This window comes from Penicillium daleae (assembly GCF_028827525.1).
Source record: "Penicillium daleae strain IBT 16125 chromosome Unknown utg000008l_segment0_segment0, whole genome shotgun sequence".
In the NCBI taxonomy this organism is placed as follows: Eukaryota; Fungi; Ascomycota; class Eurotiomycetes; order Eurotiales; family Aspergillaceae; genus Penicillium; species Penicillium daleae.
The window spans coordinates 7,206,626-7,222,604 of record NW_026623156.1 but is presented as its reverse complement, the minus strand read 5'-3'; the positions used below and the strand labels follow the sequence as shown (position 1 = coordinate 7,222,604).

General features: G+C 50.5%; 6 protein-coding genes across 6 annotated transcripts; 1 reads left to right on the top strand and 5 right to left on the bottom strand.

Moving 5' to 3' along the window:
- Positions 1 to 1,528: 1,528 nt before the first annotated feature.
- On the bottom strand, positions 1,529 to 2,269 carry N7458_011093 (uncharacterized protein; the record flags this gene model as incomplete). The annotated part of the gene is made up of 1 exon (XM_056914475.1): positions 1,529 to 2,269. The coding sequence occupies one exon, from the start codon at positions 2,267 to 2,269 to the stop codon at positions 1,529 to 1,531; it is 741 nt and encodes a 246-aa protein (XP_056763324.1).
- Positions 2,270 to 3,012: 743 nt separating this feature from the next.
- On the top strand, positions 3,013 to 4,058 carry N7458_011092 (uncharacterized protein; the record flags this gene model as incomplete). The annotated part of the gene is made up of 3 exons (XM_056914474.1): positions 3,013 to 3,015; positions 3,224 to 3,405; positions 3,470 to 4,058. The coding sequence occupies 3 exons, from the start codon at positions 3,013 to 3,015 to the stop codon at positions 4,056 to 4,058; spliced, it is 774 nt and encodes a 257-aa protein (XP_056763323.1).
- Positions 4,059 to 4,583: 525 nt separating this feature from the next.
- N7458_011091 (uncharacterized protein) lies at positions 4,584 to 6,619 on the bottom strand (the record flags this gene model as incomplete). Its single annotated transcript, XM_056914473.1, has 2 exons — positions 4,584 to 6,357; positions 6,408 to 6,619. The coding sequence occupies 2 exons, from the start codon at positions 6,617 to 6,619 to the stop codon at positions 4,584 to 4,586; spliced, it is 1,986 nt and encodes a 661-aa protein (XP_056763322.1).
- A 181-nt stretch (positions 6,620 to 6,800) lies between these two features.
- On the bottom strand, positions 6,801 to 8,115 carry N7458_011090 (SDR family oxidoreductase; the record flags this gene model as incomplete). The annotated part of the gene is made up of 5 exons (XM_056914472.1): positions 6,801 to 7,322; positions 7,380 to 7,457; positions 7,515 to 7,648; positions 7,707 to 8,039; positions 8,088 to 8,115. The coding sequence occupies 5 exons, from the start codon at positions 8,113 to 8,115 to the stop codon at positions 6,801 to 6,803; spliced, it is 1,095 nt and encodes a 364-aa protein (XP_056763321.1).
- Positions 8,116 to 8,625: 510 nt separating this feature from the next.
- Positions 8,626 to 9,913, bottom strand: N7458_011089 (Zn(II)2Cys6 transcription factor; the record flags this gene model as incomplete). Its single annotated transcript, XM_056914471.1, has 2 exons — positions 8,626 to 9,237; positions 9,293 to 9,913. 2 exons carry the CDS (start codon positions 9,911 to 9,913, stop codon positions 8,626 to 8,628), a joined length of 1,233 nt encoding a protein of 410 aa, XP_056763320.1.
- A 717-nt stretch (positions 9,914 to 10,630) lies between these two features.
- N7458_011088 (EF hand domain protein) lies at positions 10,631 to 14,959 on the bottom strand (the record flags this gene model as incomplete). The annotated part of the gene is made up of 8 exons (XM_056914470.1): positions 10,631 to 10,660; positions 10,719 to 13,031; positions 13,085 to 14,055; positions 14,123 to 14,308; positions 14,402 to 14,525; positions 14,594 to 14,751; positions 14,810 to 14,875; positions 14,947 to 14,959. 8 exons carry the CDS (start codon positions 14,957 to 14,959, stop codon positions 10,631 to 10,633), a joined length of 3,861 nt encoding a protein of 1,286 aa, XP_056763319.1.
- Positions 14,960 to 15,979: the final 1,020 nt, after the last annotated feature.

Here is a 15,979-nt window from a genome sequence, read left to right as displayed (position 1 = left end):
TTTAGCCAAGGAGCCGCCAAGACGTCGCCTAAGCGCAACCCCGCATCTGAGAATGGCGATGAGAAAGAAGAAGATGTCGACATTAATCCACATATCGTGGGGTGTGAAATAATGGCATGAAAAGCCATCGAATGTTCAAAGACGGCCCGTGTGTCAAGAGGTTGAATAATGGGCTCCTCCCAGCAGCCGACTGAATAAAGGCCCACACTTTTTGTCTCCGGAGTGTATGAAAAGACCAATATCAAGGTATCAGACAGGATCTACATGCAATAGAAATTCAGGTACTCGGACGGAGTGGCCGAACCCCAATGTGCTATTATTGAGCATGCGGCTGAGGGCGAAGGAGGCTCACTTTAGGGAGAAAAGACCCACTTCACGCGACTCCAATTGCCATTGGGTGTTGGTAGAAGGAATACGGATTCAGTAATGTCGGAGCCGGGATGTACGTGAGACCGTTCATCAGGCTTCCAAGAACGCCTTGTGTGAGCATCGATGGTAGCACTGAGGTTGGTGCACAGCCCCCGAAGCACGATTTGCAGAATGGAGAGAACTGGGGAGGGAACCGGAATAGTTTTAAACATCCTGTTCGTTAGTAAATACGCCCGCGCACCAGGGACTTCAACCTTGACGGTATCTGGGAGCCATGATGCTCCTTTGTGGAATTGGATAGCCGCTCAAAAATCATGCAAAAGACCCGAAGCCAGCCGATCCACACCATGCAAAATTCTCTATGATCTTTCACTCACTTTTAGTTCTCAAGAATTCTGGCTTTGGGCCGTCGGATTATTCATTCGGCTGCCAAAATATGGATAATTCACATCCCCTGTAGGCATTGATCAATTGAGCTGTATTGGATATGGACAGCTAACCCAACCCATGGTAGCCCTATACTACTAGACCACGTGCAGGAAAGTAAGCCTCGGTGGAAATATCTCCTATCTCGCTCGAACATCGGTCTGGGTCTCTCACTTTGTGTTGCATGCGATGGAGGCGTGCAATAGTCTGTCGCCCTCATGTTTTGTCGCCTGGTGGAAATGCAACATAGCTTTAAAGAGATTGGAGTCGATATAAACCTTATATGCATCTCAAAAATTGAAAACTTTTGATTTTCATGGGCAGATGAACCGTCATTGGTTATTAGAATTTAGCCTCACGTAAATCTTCTGGAATGTCGGGGTCTTCTTCTAGAGGCAGCACTCCCAGCCAGAGATAAACCGGAGTCCGGCTCCGAGGCGTCTGGTAGAGTGGGTACTAACGATTAAGCTTAATAAAAGTAATTGAATACGAGAGGCAGCTCTGATGAGAATACATAGATCTAAATCAGCGAAGACAATGAACTAGTAGGGCAGTGCATCAATTAGAACCTGGGGTATATATCCGTGTCTCCTTCCTCTCTCCTTCCACCGAGAATCTTGAGACTCCGAGTTACTTTGAACGGATAAGATGGGTAGAAAATATTGGCTCGTGAACTTCTATGCTTGCGAACTATTTTCCGGGAAACTTCATAGTCCCTGCTTTCCTTTTGCGGTCACATGTTCCAATGCACTCTCAGCTCATTCGTCGCTTTTCCAGATTTCGATAGACGAGACAGAAATGAATGATACACCTTGTCCATCAAAGACGAGTGGCTCATGTCGAATGAAGCCTGCTGCGCCCAGGACTTGGTGCCGGGATGGCCGTCTATAGCAGTCATGAACTGACAGAATTGGCAAGCGACGGTGGGCGCTTCATTCTCAAGAAGATAAAGAACTTCATCCAAAGCTCGACGCCAACGATTGACAAAGTCCTGGGCCGTCTTGTAAGCGCTGAAACTGCAGTTGATCCAGTTGGCCCACACATGCTGCTTAGCGAGTCCGCTAAACATACCCTCGATAATGCGGTAAGCCTGGGAGCCCGTCCTGGCCAATCTGACATGAAAATGGAGATGCGATCCGATGGTGACCAAGAAAAGAGGTAGCAGTTTTTGATCGAGGGCTTGCCAAGCATTGAGGGAGGCATTGGGCTGGTGGACGGATTTGTTGATGTGATCCGCTATATGATTCGCAGATATCGATTCAAGGGGGATGCCGTACTCGTCGGCGAGAACTTCGCGTACTACATTGTCATCAGGGACCGTGAGTTTGTGCAGAACTGGTGGCTGGTTTGTGCCCATCAGAGTAGGCCAGAAGCGGTGGTCTTGTCGTTTGAGAGCACGGCGCAGACGGCTATGCCACCGCGTGTAGTTAGTATGATCCTTCAGTTTCCCAACTTCTGCATCCAGGCTTTGCATGATCGCCCTCATTTCTGAGGCCATTCTTCGCTTCGGGGTTTGTGTATCAACCGGGTCGCTTATGGGAGATGCAGCCGCAGATTTGCATGAAATGCCACGGAGGCGCAAAGCTAACGAACGGCGGACAGCTTCGGCCCTCAGAGGGCGTGGGTACGGGATGGAATGGTCATTTGTGAACCGAGAAAAGACGGGGATGCTTTGTAGATGGATTTTCGGGTGAGAGATGATAGGCAGCAATATACGAGGCGGATGACGGTCAGGCGCGTTATCCTAGGTACCTATCGACGATGTACCTTCGCTATGTACCTCCTCCTTACCAATCTTTTTTCAGGACTTGTATTATTTGAATCTACAAATTGTTTATATGAAAACTCTCACATTACAAATGATCTCACTTTTCGAAGGGCAACTCTCACTCTGACACATGAAGTTCACTTATCTGGAAGGCGGTTGTTTGTTGTTGTCCCTCCAGGAACATCCGTATTTTCATGCGGATGGAGTCTGGTCAAGTAAGTACCTCTGTAGCAATTCATCGTTGTGACCTGTCACTGCCCAGGTTTGATTACCAAAAACTACAGTACTTGATATCATAAGTGCCAGTTGAGCTGCGGCGGCTCGAGTTAGCTCCTAATAGTGTCCTAAACCGTCTTAACCAAGTCGGGAATTTCCTTCGATCGGGGTCACTACATTCTGCAAATTGAGCGGTGTCAACGGAACGACGACCCAGCCGGAAGCGCGGCAATATGGTAGGTAAGCATAGTTATGCTTGCTAATGATGGTTGTGTTTAGTCGGGAATTGTGCCTTAACTAATTAGGCCAGGTTTCTTGTCTACCATCAAGGACCGGCGTGAATGGAGCCATCTTTGTTGGGCCTTGGTCGCACACATCCATCCTGATTATCTGATCCATTGTGGATGGGGTTAGCCTAGCTTGCTATCAATCATTTGATGTCAGCAACTGGCCGATATCTTCATCAACTTTGAAGAAGGCCTTTACCAGCAAGGTGTCAAGACACCTGGTGGATGGAAAGGATGGCGGAAGTTCTTCATTGCCAACAAGAAAATCGAAAGTGACGAAATCATTTTTCTTCCATCTGGTTCTGGTCGTCAAGGACCAACTGCCGACGTACAAGCCAGGTCAATTCGTTACAGTGCGATGCTATGTACCTGGGTTGAGTTCCTATCAGCCTCGACAATACAGTATATCTGATTCACCAACGCCCAACCACTTCCGGATCTCGGTGAAGAGAGAATTCGCGACTGGACCTAAACCAGCCGGTCGCGTCTCGAATGTACTCTACGAGTCGTTACCCATTGGTGCAGAGTTGGACGTCAGCATGCCATTCGGCGACTTTGTCCTTTACATCAACGCCACGACGCCGGCAGTGCTGATCAGTGGGGGTGTTGGATTGACGACCATGATGTCCATGTTGAAAACCATTGTCAACCAACAAGGCAACGCCCGCAAAGTGGTATTCATCCACGCTACTCGGAATGGCTACGTCCACGCTATGAAGGAGGGCCTGTTTCACATCATTGCTGAGAACCCCTCAGTTAGTCGCGTGGTATTCTACGAAGAAGCATCTGCGCAGGACAAGAAAGGCGTGGACTATGTTCACGTAGGCGGTGTGAACTTGGCTGAAATTAAAAACGATGCCGTCTTGCCCGATGCAGACTACTACATTTGTGGGCCGCAGCCGTTCATGAAGGCCCAGAGTAAGAGTCTGGAAAATTTGGGTGTCTCGCCAGACCGAATCCACATGGAAGTATTCGGTTCTCCTTCCGATTAAGCATCGGATCCGTTCTCCTTCCAAAGAATGACTGTACTCGAGTACAGCTTATTGATCGAAATTTATAAGTTAGCGCAGGCGGCCTGCTCCATTGTTATAATATTTCTCAAACAACGCGTTTTTCCCACTTTAATTACAATCTACTTCTTCTGGATGGAAAAGGTGTACGTTCTTGATAAGGTCTTATTAGATGACGAAAGGGTACGGTTTCATTCTTGAACTCATGGAGTAATCAAGGTACTAGCAGGGAACTAGAACCGTTAACTTAGATGTGCATCTGTTATGGCTCTAGCACTCGCCCATCATCTGTTATCCATGATGATTCTATCCCAGCTAGCAGCTCCTCTGTTTCCACGGTCATGAGGGTGTCAGACGGTTCATTATTCAGAATGTCACCAATTTCTCCAAATGACGTCGAATGTCCCCGAAGGAAAATGGCAGGATCGAATATGGGCTCTGTGGATAGACACTGAAGATATTCAGGCGTCAAAGCCGGAGCGGCTAAGTCCTGTACAGCTGCACTTGTTACTGACCGGGCAGCCGGCGCTTTACTTTGGCCAAGGTGGTCTCTCTTCGCGGGCCTCCGCAATGACAAGGTATTGTGAAATCTCTCAGCGAGCTTCTCGGCTTGGACGCCCGATTCTCGCATTTTTTGAGCTGCCTTTCTTGCAAGCGGCAGATAATCGCCGCATCCCATTGATATTGAAAAATGGCGGACCATCCTCGCAGCAGATCTGTTTCGGTAAGGACTTGGTGTAAAATTCTCGTCAAAGCTACAGCATGATTGAGACAATTGATGCTGTGACAATCAGACAGAGGTGTAATTGATGAGGATCCGGGTGGGAAACGCAAGAAGGTCCGAAAAGTTGACAACTGAAGATGATGATATACGATTTCCAGAACAAGTCTCTGTCTCTGTAGCCATATGGGACTAAATTGGTCGAAATTCAGAGGAGTTCGCTCCGTGGAAAGCGGTTCTCCAGAGCCCTTTCGGGGGATTTTGAGGGACTCGGGGACATTGCGTGCCCACTCGTACACAATTCGAGCCTTTTGAGCAAGAAAGCCAGCGAGCTCTTCGAGTGAGAATGGATCCTCGTAAATTGTTCGTGTGGATTTCCTTTCAAGTAACTGCACGCATCTGGCTTCAAACTCATTCTGGACACGTCTCACTAGCGAAACCAGGCGAAAGTATTGGGTGTGAAAGCTGAGCCAAGTGATATCTTCGTTGTTGGGGCATATCAACTTGGATCCAGACAGGATGCTGTCTTCTTGGCTGTCTACTGCCAAGTCGTGACCAATCTCCCATCTGTCAATGAGCGGCGGTCGACCAAGAACCATGGATATCTGGCTATCAAGTGTAAATAGAGTTGACCAAATTCGGCGATGCAACTGTCTTTCTCTAGGAGGAAGCCCGTCACTGGGTTGTGAATTTAGTCCTAACGTCTCAGCTGTTCCCGCAGCAGTCCTCAAATAGTTGTATGCTGCATTCAAGGAAGAATTATTGTACAGAAACACAGCGCAGTATACTTGACTTTGCAAAGTGATAAGTGACGGTGTCTCGAGTTCATCGAGAATAAGTTTTTGGGACCGGCTGTAGAGTGCATAGCTACTCCGTGACCCAGCTTCCACATGATACCCACTTATATCCCCATGACCATCGCTTGTCAGGAAATTGCTTCCGTATTGCATGCAAACAGCCAGTATGCTGTCAACAAGCGTCGAAGAATGACGTTTTGTTTCATTTGCAGAGGTCCTCCACAACGAGTCGTAGTGTTCCCGAAATTCGTCTTCAATTATGATAGGATATATGCAATTAAATGTCTGCCAGAGAAGATCCAGGAAGTATTCTTCTTGGGCTCGCGAAAGCTCTTCGAATGCCCGATCGTCCTCAAGTCCCAGGTTTGCCGTGTCCTGGTCTAAGCCACTGGATAACAGGAAATTACCCGCCGGTAGTGTCAGTTGAGAGTCCAATAGTAAGCTTGTATGATTCGATTCTAACTCTCCAAGCTTCTCCCACAGATGGCGACTCATGCGATCAGCGAAGTAGGGAGATGATAGCGGGCCATAATAAATCAAGGCGCTTTGCCTCCCCTCAGGGATTCGGATACCCTCCCATCTCGGGACAGGTAACGATGACGCCTCTTGGGAGTTTTCATGATGGGGAGTAGTGGATTGGGTAGTGCCATTGGATTCTGGCGGTGATGTGTATTTTGCGGGAGTCGGGTCTGTTGTGTGCTGGATCGCAAGGTTGAGCTGCTCCTGCAGCTTGGTGACCTGTTGCCGCAGTTGTCGAATCTCTCTGGATAACCATCAGGTGAGACTTTTCAAAAACCGAGCACTCTGACATACCTGCTAGCTGCAGGCAAGGATAGAGACGACTCTTTCTCTCTGTTGTGGGTGCAATGGCCCCCACGTTTGGCACAATTTTGACAAGGCTGCGAGTCGTCACACTTGATTCGGTTCAGGCGGCACCAGTCGCAGGCACGAGAAACTTGCTTTCTCTTTGGGCGTGGTCGGTTAACCTTGTCAACTGTGAGATCTGCAGAGAATGAAGAAAACATTTCCAGAAGAGGAAGAAGCTTGGGAAAGAAGATGATGAAGAAATAGCTTTTGCGATTGTTACGGAATCTTCCTATCGACTGGAGTGATTAGTCCCGGAAATAGGACCACGCTATGTCCTAGCGCCGACGTCGATGATGAACTCAGCCCAATCCATCCCATCAATGAGATCCACATCCAAACTTATTGAATACCAATCTTCGGATCGAAAGCCAGCAAGCTGTGTACTGCATCTACCACACTCTCCTTGAGTGGCCGAAACGGTACACCTAGGATCTCGCGGGCTCGCGAGTTATCAAAGCCATACACTCCATCGACCGGATAATCCCCTGGAATGAGAGCCTCGCCTGAAGGCAGTCGATCCTTGAATTGTGGAAACTCCTGACCAATAATTTCTGCGATCTCTTTGTTGGAGAAATGGCTCGATACCGTGAAGAAACGTTTACCGCCAGCTTCGGGCTTTTCGATCGCGAGAACATGCGCTAGTGCTAAGTCGCGCACGTCGACATAGAGATAGTTACCTGTCGGCGGACATCTTTCCTTTGCTGCACCAGTGATGAGATCCCGAATACGTTCATTAGAGGTGTTGAGGCTGCTTAGAGAGGCGAGGTTGTGTGCAACGGGGCCCAGGACCAGTGGTGGATTGATGACGGTAAGGTTAAATGAGGGATTCTCATTCTTGATAAAGTCCCACGCTGCTCGTTCCTATTTTTTTTTGTCAATTTATGGCATAAATCTTGGAAATTTTCAAGCGTGACCCACAGCAAATGTCTTACTAGCCCGATACGCATTCGCGGGATTGTCGTTGGCTTGTGCCTCGGTGATCGGACACCAGTCGGCCTACATGTCGATTAGTTTCTGTTGGACAAAACGATGGTTAATAGATCTTGGTATTACCTCGGAGTATACTTTGCCCTTAGCCTTGGCGTAGATATTGTTGATTGCTGCGAAAGAAGAAGTCACGACGACACACTTGACTGAAGGAGCATGCTTCTGCACAGATTTGAGAATCCCCGTCGTTCCAATAATCGCTAATTGACATAACTTCTCAGATTCGATTTTCTAAGTCTCCGACTGTCCAGTGCTCACCTGGCTCCAGTAATTCTTTCGCATCTTTGGCATGGAAGTGATAAGGGCTAGCGGTATGAATGACAGCTTCAAAGGGAAGCTCAGATACCACCGCATCGTCAAACGCTAGATCAATTGTTAGCTTGAGGAAAGCATATGTGATGGATAGAGATCCCCTACCGTCAACTCGGGCCATATTTTCCACGATAGCACAATCTAGTCGATCTTTTGATAGCTGTGGATGAGCATCGAGAATAGCTTGCGCCTTTTGCTGGGATCGAACGGTGGTCACAACCGAGTGGCCTCTTGCAAGGAGAGTCTCCAGTACATGAGTTGCAATGAAGCCACTGCCGCCTGTCAAACGTTAGAGGCCGGTTTAAAACCAGGTAAACAATTGAGAACGCTTGCCAGTGAGAAGGACTCGAGTCATTGTTGTGCCTAGATGATAGGATATACTTTTCTTAGGAGTTGTTTATATCCTAAAAGGATTGATCTTGTTGAATCTTTGCCCTTGCACTGGTGGAAGTCAAGATGCTTATATAGTGTCCAGCTTGTACGATATCTTGGATTGGGCTCGGTATCTATTGGCGGCGTTAGGCTAAATCCGCTTCACAAACGGTGTCACATCGATGGAAAAATAAACTATCTTGCAGCTATCTCTAGACATGTTTAAATCCGTAGTCGAAAATGGAAGTTCTATCTCAATTGCTCCTTTGGGAACTCCGAAGACTCCGATTACTCCTTCCAGCAAAGTGGGGGCGATCCGCCAGGAGCTGCTGTCGAAGCTTTGGGTCTTCCACTCCTACAGTCATGTGAAGTGTATTCCAAATTCAATTTATTATTGTGACAAAATGATTAGTTACAATCACTCATACATTATAGATTCATGATTTGTTGATCTCAAGTCATGACCATCGCTTCGCACAGCTAATCCCCACGCTCAAATCCAGCGAAACTGCTCACCATGTGGCTGCAAGAGGCGCGCGGCTTGAGAAATCCAATACTCTTCCGTATTAGCACCGGCATAAGCCATTGATCTCCCAGCCAATCGATCAGCCAGCCCCGAAGTCATATGCCAAAGCTCATCTTCATCTGGCAAAGCAAATCGCAAGTCAGCCAGAGACAAGAGATTCATCTGTGATGGACCCGGGTCACTGTGACAAAGCACGTTTTCTAGTTTTCCAGGATTATGAAGCCGAGCTCTCTGACACACCCGATACATAGATAAGCCAAAGCGTTTTACTTCCTCGACGCCGACCCAGACAAACACTTCGGGATTTTCTCCCTGTTGGAATTGACATAGCATCGAGGGGTAGAAAAACATGTTCCGTTTGCGACAGCTGTGAACGAGAGCGCGAAGAAGCCGCGAGGGTATTTCAGGTAAATCCAAAGTAAGTTCCAAATTGAATGGATCCTGATTTTGGAGCATGGAGAAGATTATTTGCAGCAAGATTCCTTGGTAGGTTGCCAGTGGCCAGGGAGTAGCATCAGTAGAGGGAGTCTCGAGACAGTCCTCAGCTACCTCATGATCCTCCGGTATGGCCCATTTACTCTGAGACATGATGTGTCAGATTAGCTCGACTCGTAGGAAACACTTTGGTGCTTACACTCTGCTCATATATGCACGAGATCAACTCGTTATGTAGGTCTTTCGCCGTCTCTTGTGCACCCCTTTCCGTGGCCGCCCACATCCCCATCATTGTCACCGATTGAAAAAGAAAGGCCGGTTCCGGGGTATGATGAAAGGTTACTGGATGCAGAAAGGGCCATTTCGGATGAAAAATATCAAAATATGCCTGGATATAAGGTGCGACTCTGCAAGGGCTAGAGTCAATTCCTTTCGATCGTGGAATGGAACTCAAACGCGTCCTTGAACCTTCCATTTCCCGATCTAATGTGCCACGCTGCGTTTGGGATGGTTCTGGATAGGAGCAGTCCTTTGCCAGTCGAAAGCACCTATCACACGGAACTTGCCCATCACATTTCGACCTCCGCGCACGACAATGGTTACACGCTCTCGTTGCCCTGGATGTTTTCAACTCTTTATCCTGATGATTGGAGCGAACATGGTGCCGGAGAGTGTCATTTCGGGCAAACCATCGGTCACAAAAGGGACATTTGGAAGATTGATTATTAGAGTGACGTTTCGCATGTCGGGTTAAGTGTTCTTTGCGTCGGTAGCTTAGGTCACAGCCAGGGAAGTGACATGCGAAGAGGGACGGTGTCATGAGAAGAGACTGGCTCGAGTGATGAGGGATATGGGAAAGCAAAAGGACTAGTCAAGATGGTAGGCGAGAAATTCCAGAAGTTTGCTTTTAGGTCAGCAAACTGGAATTTGAAGGGTTTTTGTATAGCAACAGTCGAGATCGGTCATAGAAAGGCACTGGTGGGATGCCGATGGGATGCCGACGGAATGGTGACAAAGACGGTTGGGTAACTTAGTTATCTCGCCATGGCCACCTGGCTTGGCACTTGGCAGTTACCAGCAAACCATATTCAGTTCACCTGCCAGCAATAAGCGACTCGGTGGAGAAATTACAATTTACAATATTTTTACCGCGCGTTTCAAGAAATTAGATCGATTATGGGTTATCGTGAACTACACTACACTAGAACAAGCAGGGGGAAGCAGACACATTGGACAAAGGGCTCGTTTCCAGCGCACGTCGTGAGCAATGGCTCTCCTCTGCGAAGGAATATCCCAGGTGAGATCAATACAAACGCGGCATGATGAAGGAGGACTAGAAGAGGGGAAAGAAAAAGATGAACACAACGCTGAAGGGGATAGAGATGAAGAACAATGCGCGAGAAACTCTGTGGAGGATAAAATAGGAGAAAGAAAAGACACAGAGTCATGAAAGCATCACGGCAAAAGAGAAATATGTGTGGATGATATGTGCACGGGGGAAGAGAGAGGAGGAGTGTGAATTATGTTCGATTCAAAGTCAGGACTTCGAGGTCAAGTAGTCTGCAGCCTAGACGAAGTCAGTAACGACATTCGGAGGGGTTCGGAATAACCAGAGATTATCGCACCTTATCGAGATTGTAATCGAACTTCTCCAAAGCCGCCAGAGAGTCATCGCGCGGGAAGCCCATACCTGTCAATCGCTGCAAAATCAGGTCATCTTCGCCGGAGTCGTTGTTGAGGGCCCAACCAGGATTCTTGGAGCTCGCGTCATTGGCAGTCTCCTCTTCGGCGGGCTTGGCGCCTGCGAGGGGAGCAAAGAGAGCGTCCCAGTCATGGCCCGCGGCCTTGGAATCACCTCCATTTGGGGAGGTGGACTGGGCGGTGGGGGCGTGGACGTTGTTGTCAAAAGAGAAGAAATCGGAGGATCCACCCTGGCCAGCATCAGTGCTAGAAGAAGCACCGTGATTGGCCTGGGAGGGAGAATCGAATGAGAAGTCAAAATCTGAGGTATTCTTGTGATCATTGCCCTCATCATGCTCATCATCTTCATCATCATCGTCCGCTTCCTTCGCGGGGGCAAGGTTGAGTCCGGCAAAAGCGGCCTCGAAGTCAGGTCCGCCGGTCTTTGCGCCACCAGCGATCGCTGGAGCCGCCGTCTCTGGGCCTGGATCTCGCTGAGACTCGTTGGCAACTACCGGTGCACCAGTGCTAGATTCAACAGAGTGAGGAGCATCCGGGGCAACAGTGGGATCCGCACGTTCTGGCAGCAGACCGTTAAATTGAGGCGGCATGTGGCTAGCATCTCCAGTGGTGCTGGCTTCATACTGAGGAGGGCTTGCCTGTGCGTCAGCGGGAGGTGGCTGAGCCGATCCCGGAGCAGGGAAGGCAGCAAGTTGAGCGGCGTCGATAGAGTCAGCCTGCTTCTCCTTCTTGGGACTGGTGGGAGAGACTGGGGTAAAGTTATCGTCGAACCCCAAAGGGCCCTCATCATCCGAGCTTTCATCGTCCTCCTCGTCATGGTGCAACTCCTGAATAGGAGGGAACTCGGACGAGGGGGCAGCCGCAGCCGCACCATTAGTCTTCTCGTCCGTTTGCTGCCTCAAAGAAGCGAAAGCCTCCTCAAAATCATTCTCCTTCTGGGATTCGGATCGCTTGTGAGCCTTGCTTCCGAAAAGCTCGTCAAAAGACAAATCCTTAGCTGGCTCCTGGTTCCCGGTAGAGGTCGGAGAAATCGCCGACGGGTGTTGAGCGACAGCAGCAGTGGCCGCCGCAGCCTCGGGGCCCGCTGGAACCTCGTCGAATGGCGAGCGGGCGGGTGTACCCTCGAAATCCGAAACTGGAGCCCGACTGTAATCGCTCGATGTGGCTATGGATGGTGGACCACCCTGGTCGCTGGCGTCCTGTGGGGTTGCAATGCCCGAAGTGTCTGGACCACCAAATCGGCTAGCAGGGGGCGAGACCATAGTAGACGAAGTTACGGACTGGGGTTCACCGAAAGGCAGGAAATTGGGAGTGAGCTGGCGGGACTGGCTAGGTGGCGGGATCTCAGACGCAATGCCTGGGAACGCGCCAGGAACGGAGACAGCAGGGATTGGAGAAGCGGACGGAGTAGGGACATTGGAAGTCACAGGCGACTTGGAGGCAGCCAGCGGCGACTCGGCGCGGAATGAGGTGGGAGGAGGCCCAGCGGCAGAAGGAGCTGCAAAGGACTGGCCAAAGAGGTTATCGAAGGCCTTTTGCTGATCGGTGGGAGCCTCAGGAGACAGAGCACGCTCGCTTGAGCTTCCAGTTGCGGTCCGGCGGAAGAATGGGTTGGTGTTCTGGCTTGCAGTAGAAACAGCAGGGCTAACCACCTCAGCAGCGGAGCTAACCGGGGTGGCAGTCTCAGTGTACTGGGGGGTCTCCTTGGCAAGAGTATCGATTTCACCCTGGATCTTGTCACGCTCACCCTCAACAGTGGCCAGCTGCTTCTTGTTGATGGCAACAAGGCCCTTCTGCTGGCGGGCATCAGAACGAGCCTTCTCCAGCGCTGGCTTGAGCTGAGCAACTTCCGCATTGGCCTGGCGGATCTTTTCCTTCAGACTAGCGTTCTCCTGCTGGTCTGCAGCTAGGGCGGTCGAAACCTGTGTGTACTGGTTCTGCAGATCCTGTCGGCTGCCTTCAATCAGAGCATACTCTTGCTGAAGCTTGGTAGTCTCGGCCTTGGAGACTCTGAGGCGCTCCTCCAGAGCTTTAAAGTTGGCCACCTCTTGTTCATACATAGCGCGCGCCTGGGCGAGACGTGCCTCGAAGTCGCGCTTCTGCTGAGAGGTCTGCGAGATACTCTGTTCGGCAGAAGTGCGCTTCTCTTGTACGGTGTGCATCTCCTTCGCCAAAGAACCAATCTGGTTGGAAAGGTTGGCGAGATCACTCGTCTCCTGGGTGAGCTTCTTGGATTCCTCGGGGTCATTGTCGCCCAGCAGGTCATCGGAAGGTTGGGGGGAGAACGAACACCGACTGGTGTTCCTGCTGATGCACCTGTCACTTGTGGCTGCAAACTCTGGCCGAAGGTCGACGTCGGGATGAACGGCTTGAATGTTGTAGATGCAACAGGCGGGGAGGCTCGGGAGGCGGGGGAGCCTGGCGTGTGGAATGCTGCATTGGAGCCACCAGTAGACTGGGGGAATTGAGTTTGGGCGACAGGCGGGACGGGAGAATCGAGTCCGAACAAGTCATCCGCAGCAGATCGCGGAATCGGAGCAGGCGCGGGAGCAGGGGCTGGTGCCGGTGCCGGTGCCACAGCAGGCACAGGAGCTTGACGACGCATTGAAGGTGGAATCAGGGCAGGGGGCAGCACTTGCGGAAGAGGCTCCTTTCCGCTGCGCTGCAGCCTCACGAGGTACATGGCCACTGCAAACTCGTCCCGGTTAAGCTGGCCGTCAGCATCGATATCTGCAAGATCCCAGATCTGCGCAAGAACTTCCTCGGATAGCTGAGCCTTCATAAAAAAAGCAACAGCCTGGTCACCAGTGATCAGCCCGACCTTGGCGGTATCGACGGTCTCAAAGATGCCATCGAAGTGCACCTTTTCTTGAGGGCTGATCAGCCAATCTCCAGTTGACTGTGCCGAGAGCGGGCTGCCGAACGCCGGACGACCAGTGTGATTAGGGCTCATGGGGGTACTGGTACGCTGGGGGCCGGTGAATTCCTTGGGGATGGAGGGAACGGGAGGCACATCTGCACGAGCACCGAAGGAGCCCCGGCCAGATCCACGGCGAGCTGCGGCCTCGTATAGACCAGGAGGCAGTGTCTGAGGAATGCCACGAAGAGCGCCAGACTTCGAGGATGTGAGGAGGTGCATGGCAATGATAAAGTCGGTGGCATCGAGCGCTCCACGCTGCTTTGTGTCTGCAAGATTCCATATCCGCCCCAGAATCTCGTTGGGTAGCCGCGCACGTTCGAATATTTGCTTCGCAATCTCACCTAATTTGTCAAATTATTAGATATTGAAAACGCATACACGGTCTGGCAGGTCCAGCAGTGGTCATACCAGAAATCAAGCCATTCGAGGTATCTGACTTCTCAAACAGCGAGAGGAATTTAAGGGCATCTTCGGGTTGCAGCGGAGGTACTCGAATTGGGGGACCAGCACCAGGCGGGGGACTTGCGGCGCCAGACTCGGTGGGAGCGGGAGTGTTGTCGACGACAATGCCTTCAAATCGGGGCAGGGGACCGGCTTTAGGAGAAAGAAGTATAGTCAGCATTGGATCCTCTCAATCCTGCCTCTACCAGTGGAAGCACACGCCACACTTGCCGCAGGACTACTCACGCTGCAGAGCCAGTTCATCAGATGGTGTGCGCCCGGCCTGTGCATGTCCAATCAATCGAAGCACGATCCCAAAACCAGAGGGCGTCAGAAGACCCCTGTTCTCTTTATCCGCAAGCTGCCAGATCTAAAAGCCACGTCCAGGGAGTTAGTTCTCTCACATCCGGATGATCTTTATCCCCGAAGTATACACACCTCTCCAAGGGTGCCAGATGGAAGCTTTGTCTTTTCAAAGAAGGGTACGGCGATCTCGCCAGTGATGACACCCAGGTTGGTAGTATCCGCGGCCTGGAAGAGCTGGTAGAATACGCGCTTTTCCTCCGCGGTCAAGTTCAAGTTCGGGTGTCGTTGTGCTATCGGATATATCATTGTCAGTCTCCCTCGGTTCTCTTCCCAGGGTGTGAATTATACCAAAGGCGCCGAATGCGCGACGAGGGCGGCTAGAGCGGATGGGCAGCGAAGCTCGCGGCGGCCCTCCTGAGCTACACCAGAGCTACCAGAAAGCCATTGCAAGCTCCTCGGGCATTCGGAATCAAAGAGCGACTTACGAGTATCAGTCATGGCTGTGTGTTGCGAGGAGCGAATGCCCTCTCAGGACTAGATAGGATCCGAATAGTTGGTAGCCTGGGGGGCGAGGAGAAGGTGGAGGTACGGAGAAGCCGTCAGCTTAGCCGGAAGGGGCCACGATCATGGATTGGACCTAGCGCAGCTTCGAGATGCTGGATACGCGGCCGATAGAGGGCAAGCGACGGACTGCAGGAAAGAAGGGCAACTTTGGGGGAAGTAGAATGAAGTTCGGGGGGTGATTACTGAGTGGCTGGAGAGAGTCGATGTCGTAAAGGCACCCCCCAAGGCGGTCAGTTGGTTTAGTGTCCATTCCGCCCGACCAGGTCAAGGTCTCACCTCGTCGATATTAGCGCCGGTCACTATTGGAATAGTCATTTCATGGTAATTGGACAGTTTAGGTCAAACCTGGACTTGTTGGAATACAAAATTAATAAGGGGAGGAAGGGGCGCCCGCTTATGCGACCAATTTCAAGCTATGACATGTATTTCAAGCAACTTAGTACCACAATCGTAAGTCCTTGAACTGCCAGACATTCAATTCGTATACCGTTCGAGGTTGGTAATCTATCTAGTACTGTAGTATACTCAGTGATAGCCTAGTGGCCACCAATGGCCGTTCTTTGACTCGCGGCCGGGGGTCGCAAAACCTCTACCTAGTCGGTCCCCTTGATCCATTGCTATGTACCCAAGCCCTCCATCCCACCTAATGATGACTAGAATTTACCATTGAAATTCATCAGGTCATCAGCTCAATTGCTGTTGTATACTCTAAGTATGGATAGCCTGAAGCATGTTGAGGCTTCTCACAAGACGAAGTCCATCTCTCTCCTGTATCTTGATCATAGACTGGAAGGCGGGATATGATTATTCCTATATTTGCTGTCGGACTTCTTTTCTGTCTTAAAAAACACCATCTGCGCTGTGTCGTCATTCTCCACCCATGTTAGGCAGACTCCACAAGAAATCAAAGGAGTCCAAGGCGATTCCCAGAGAAATCCCATCACCATCCGAGGC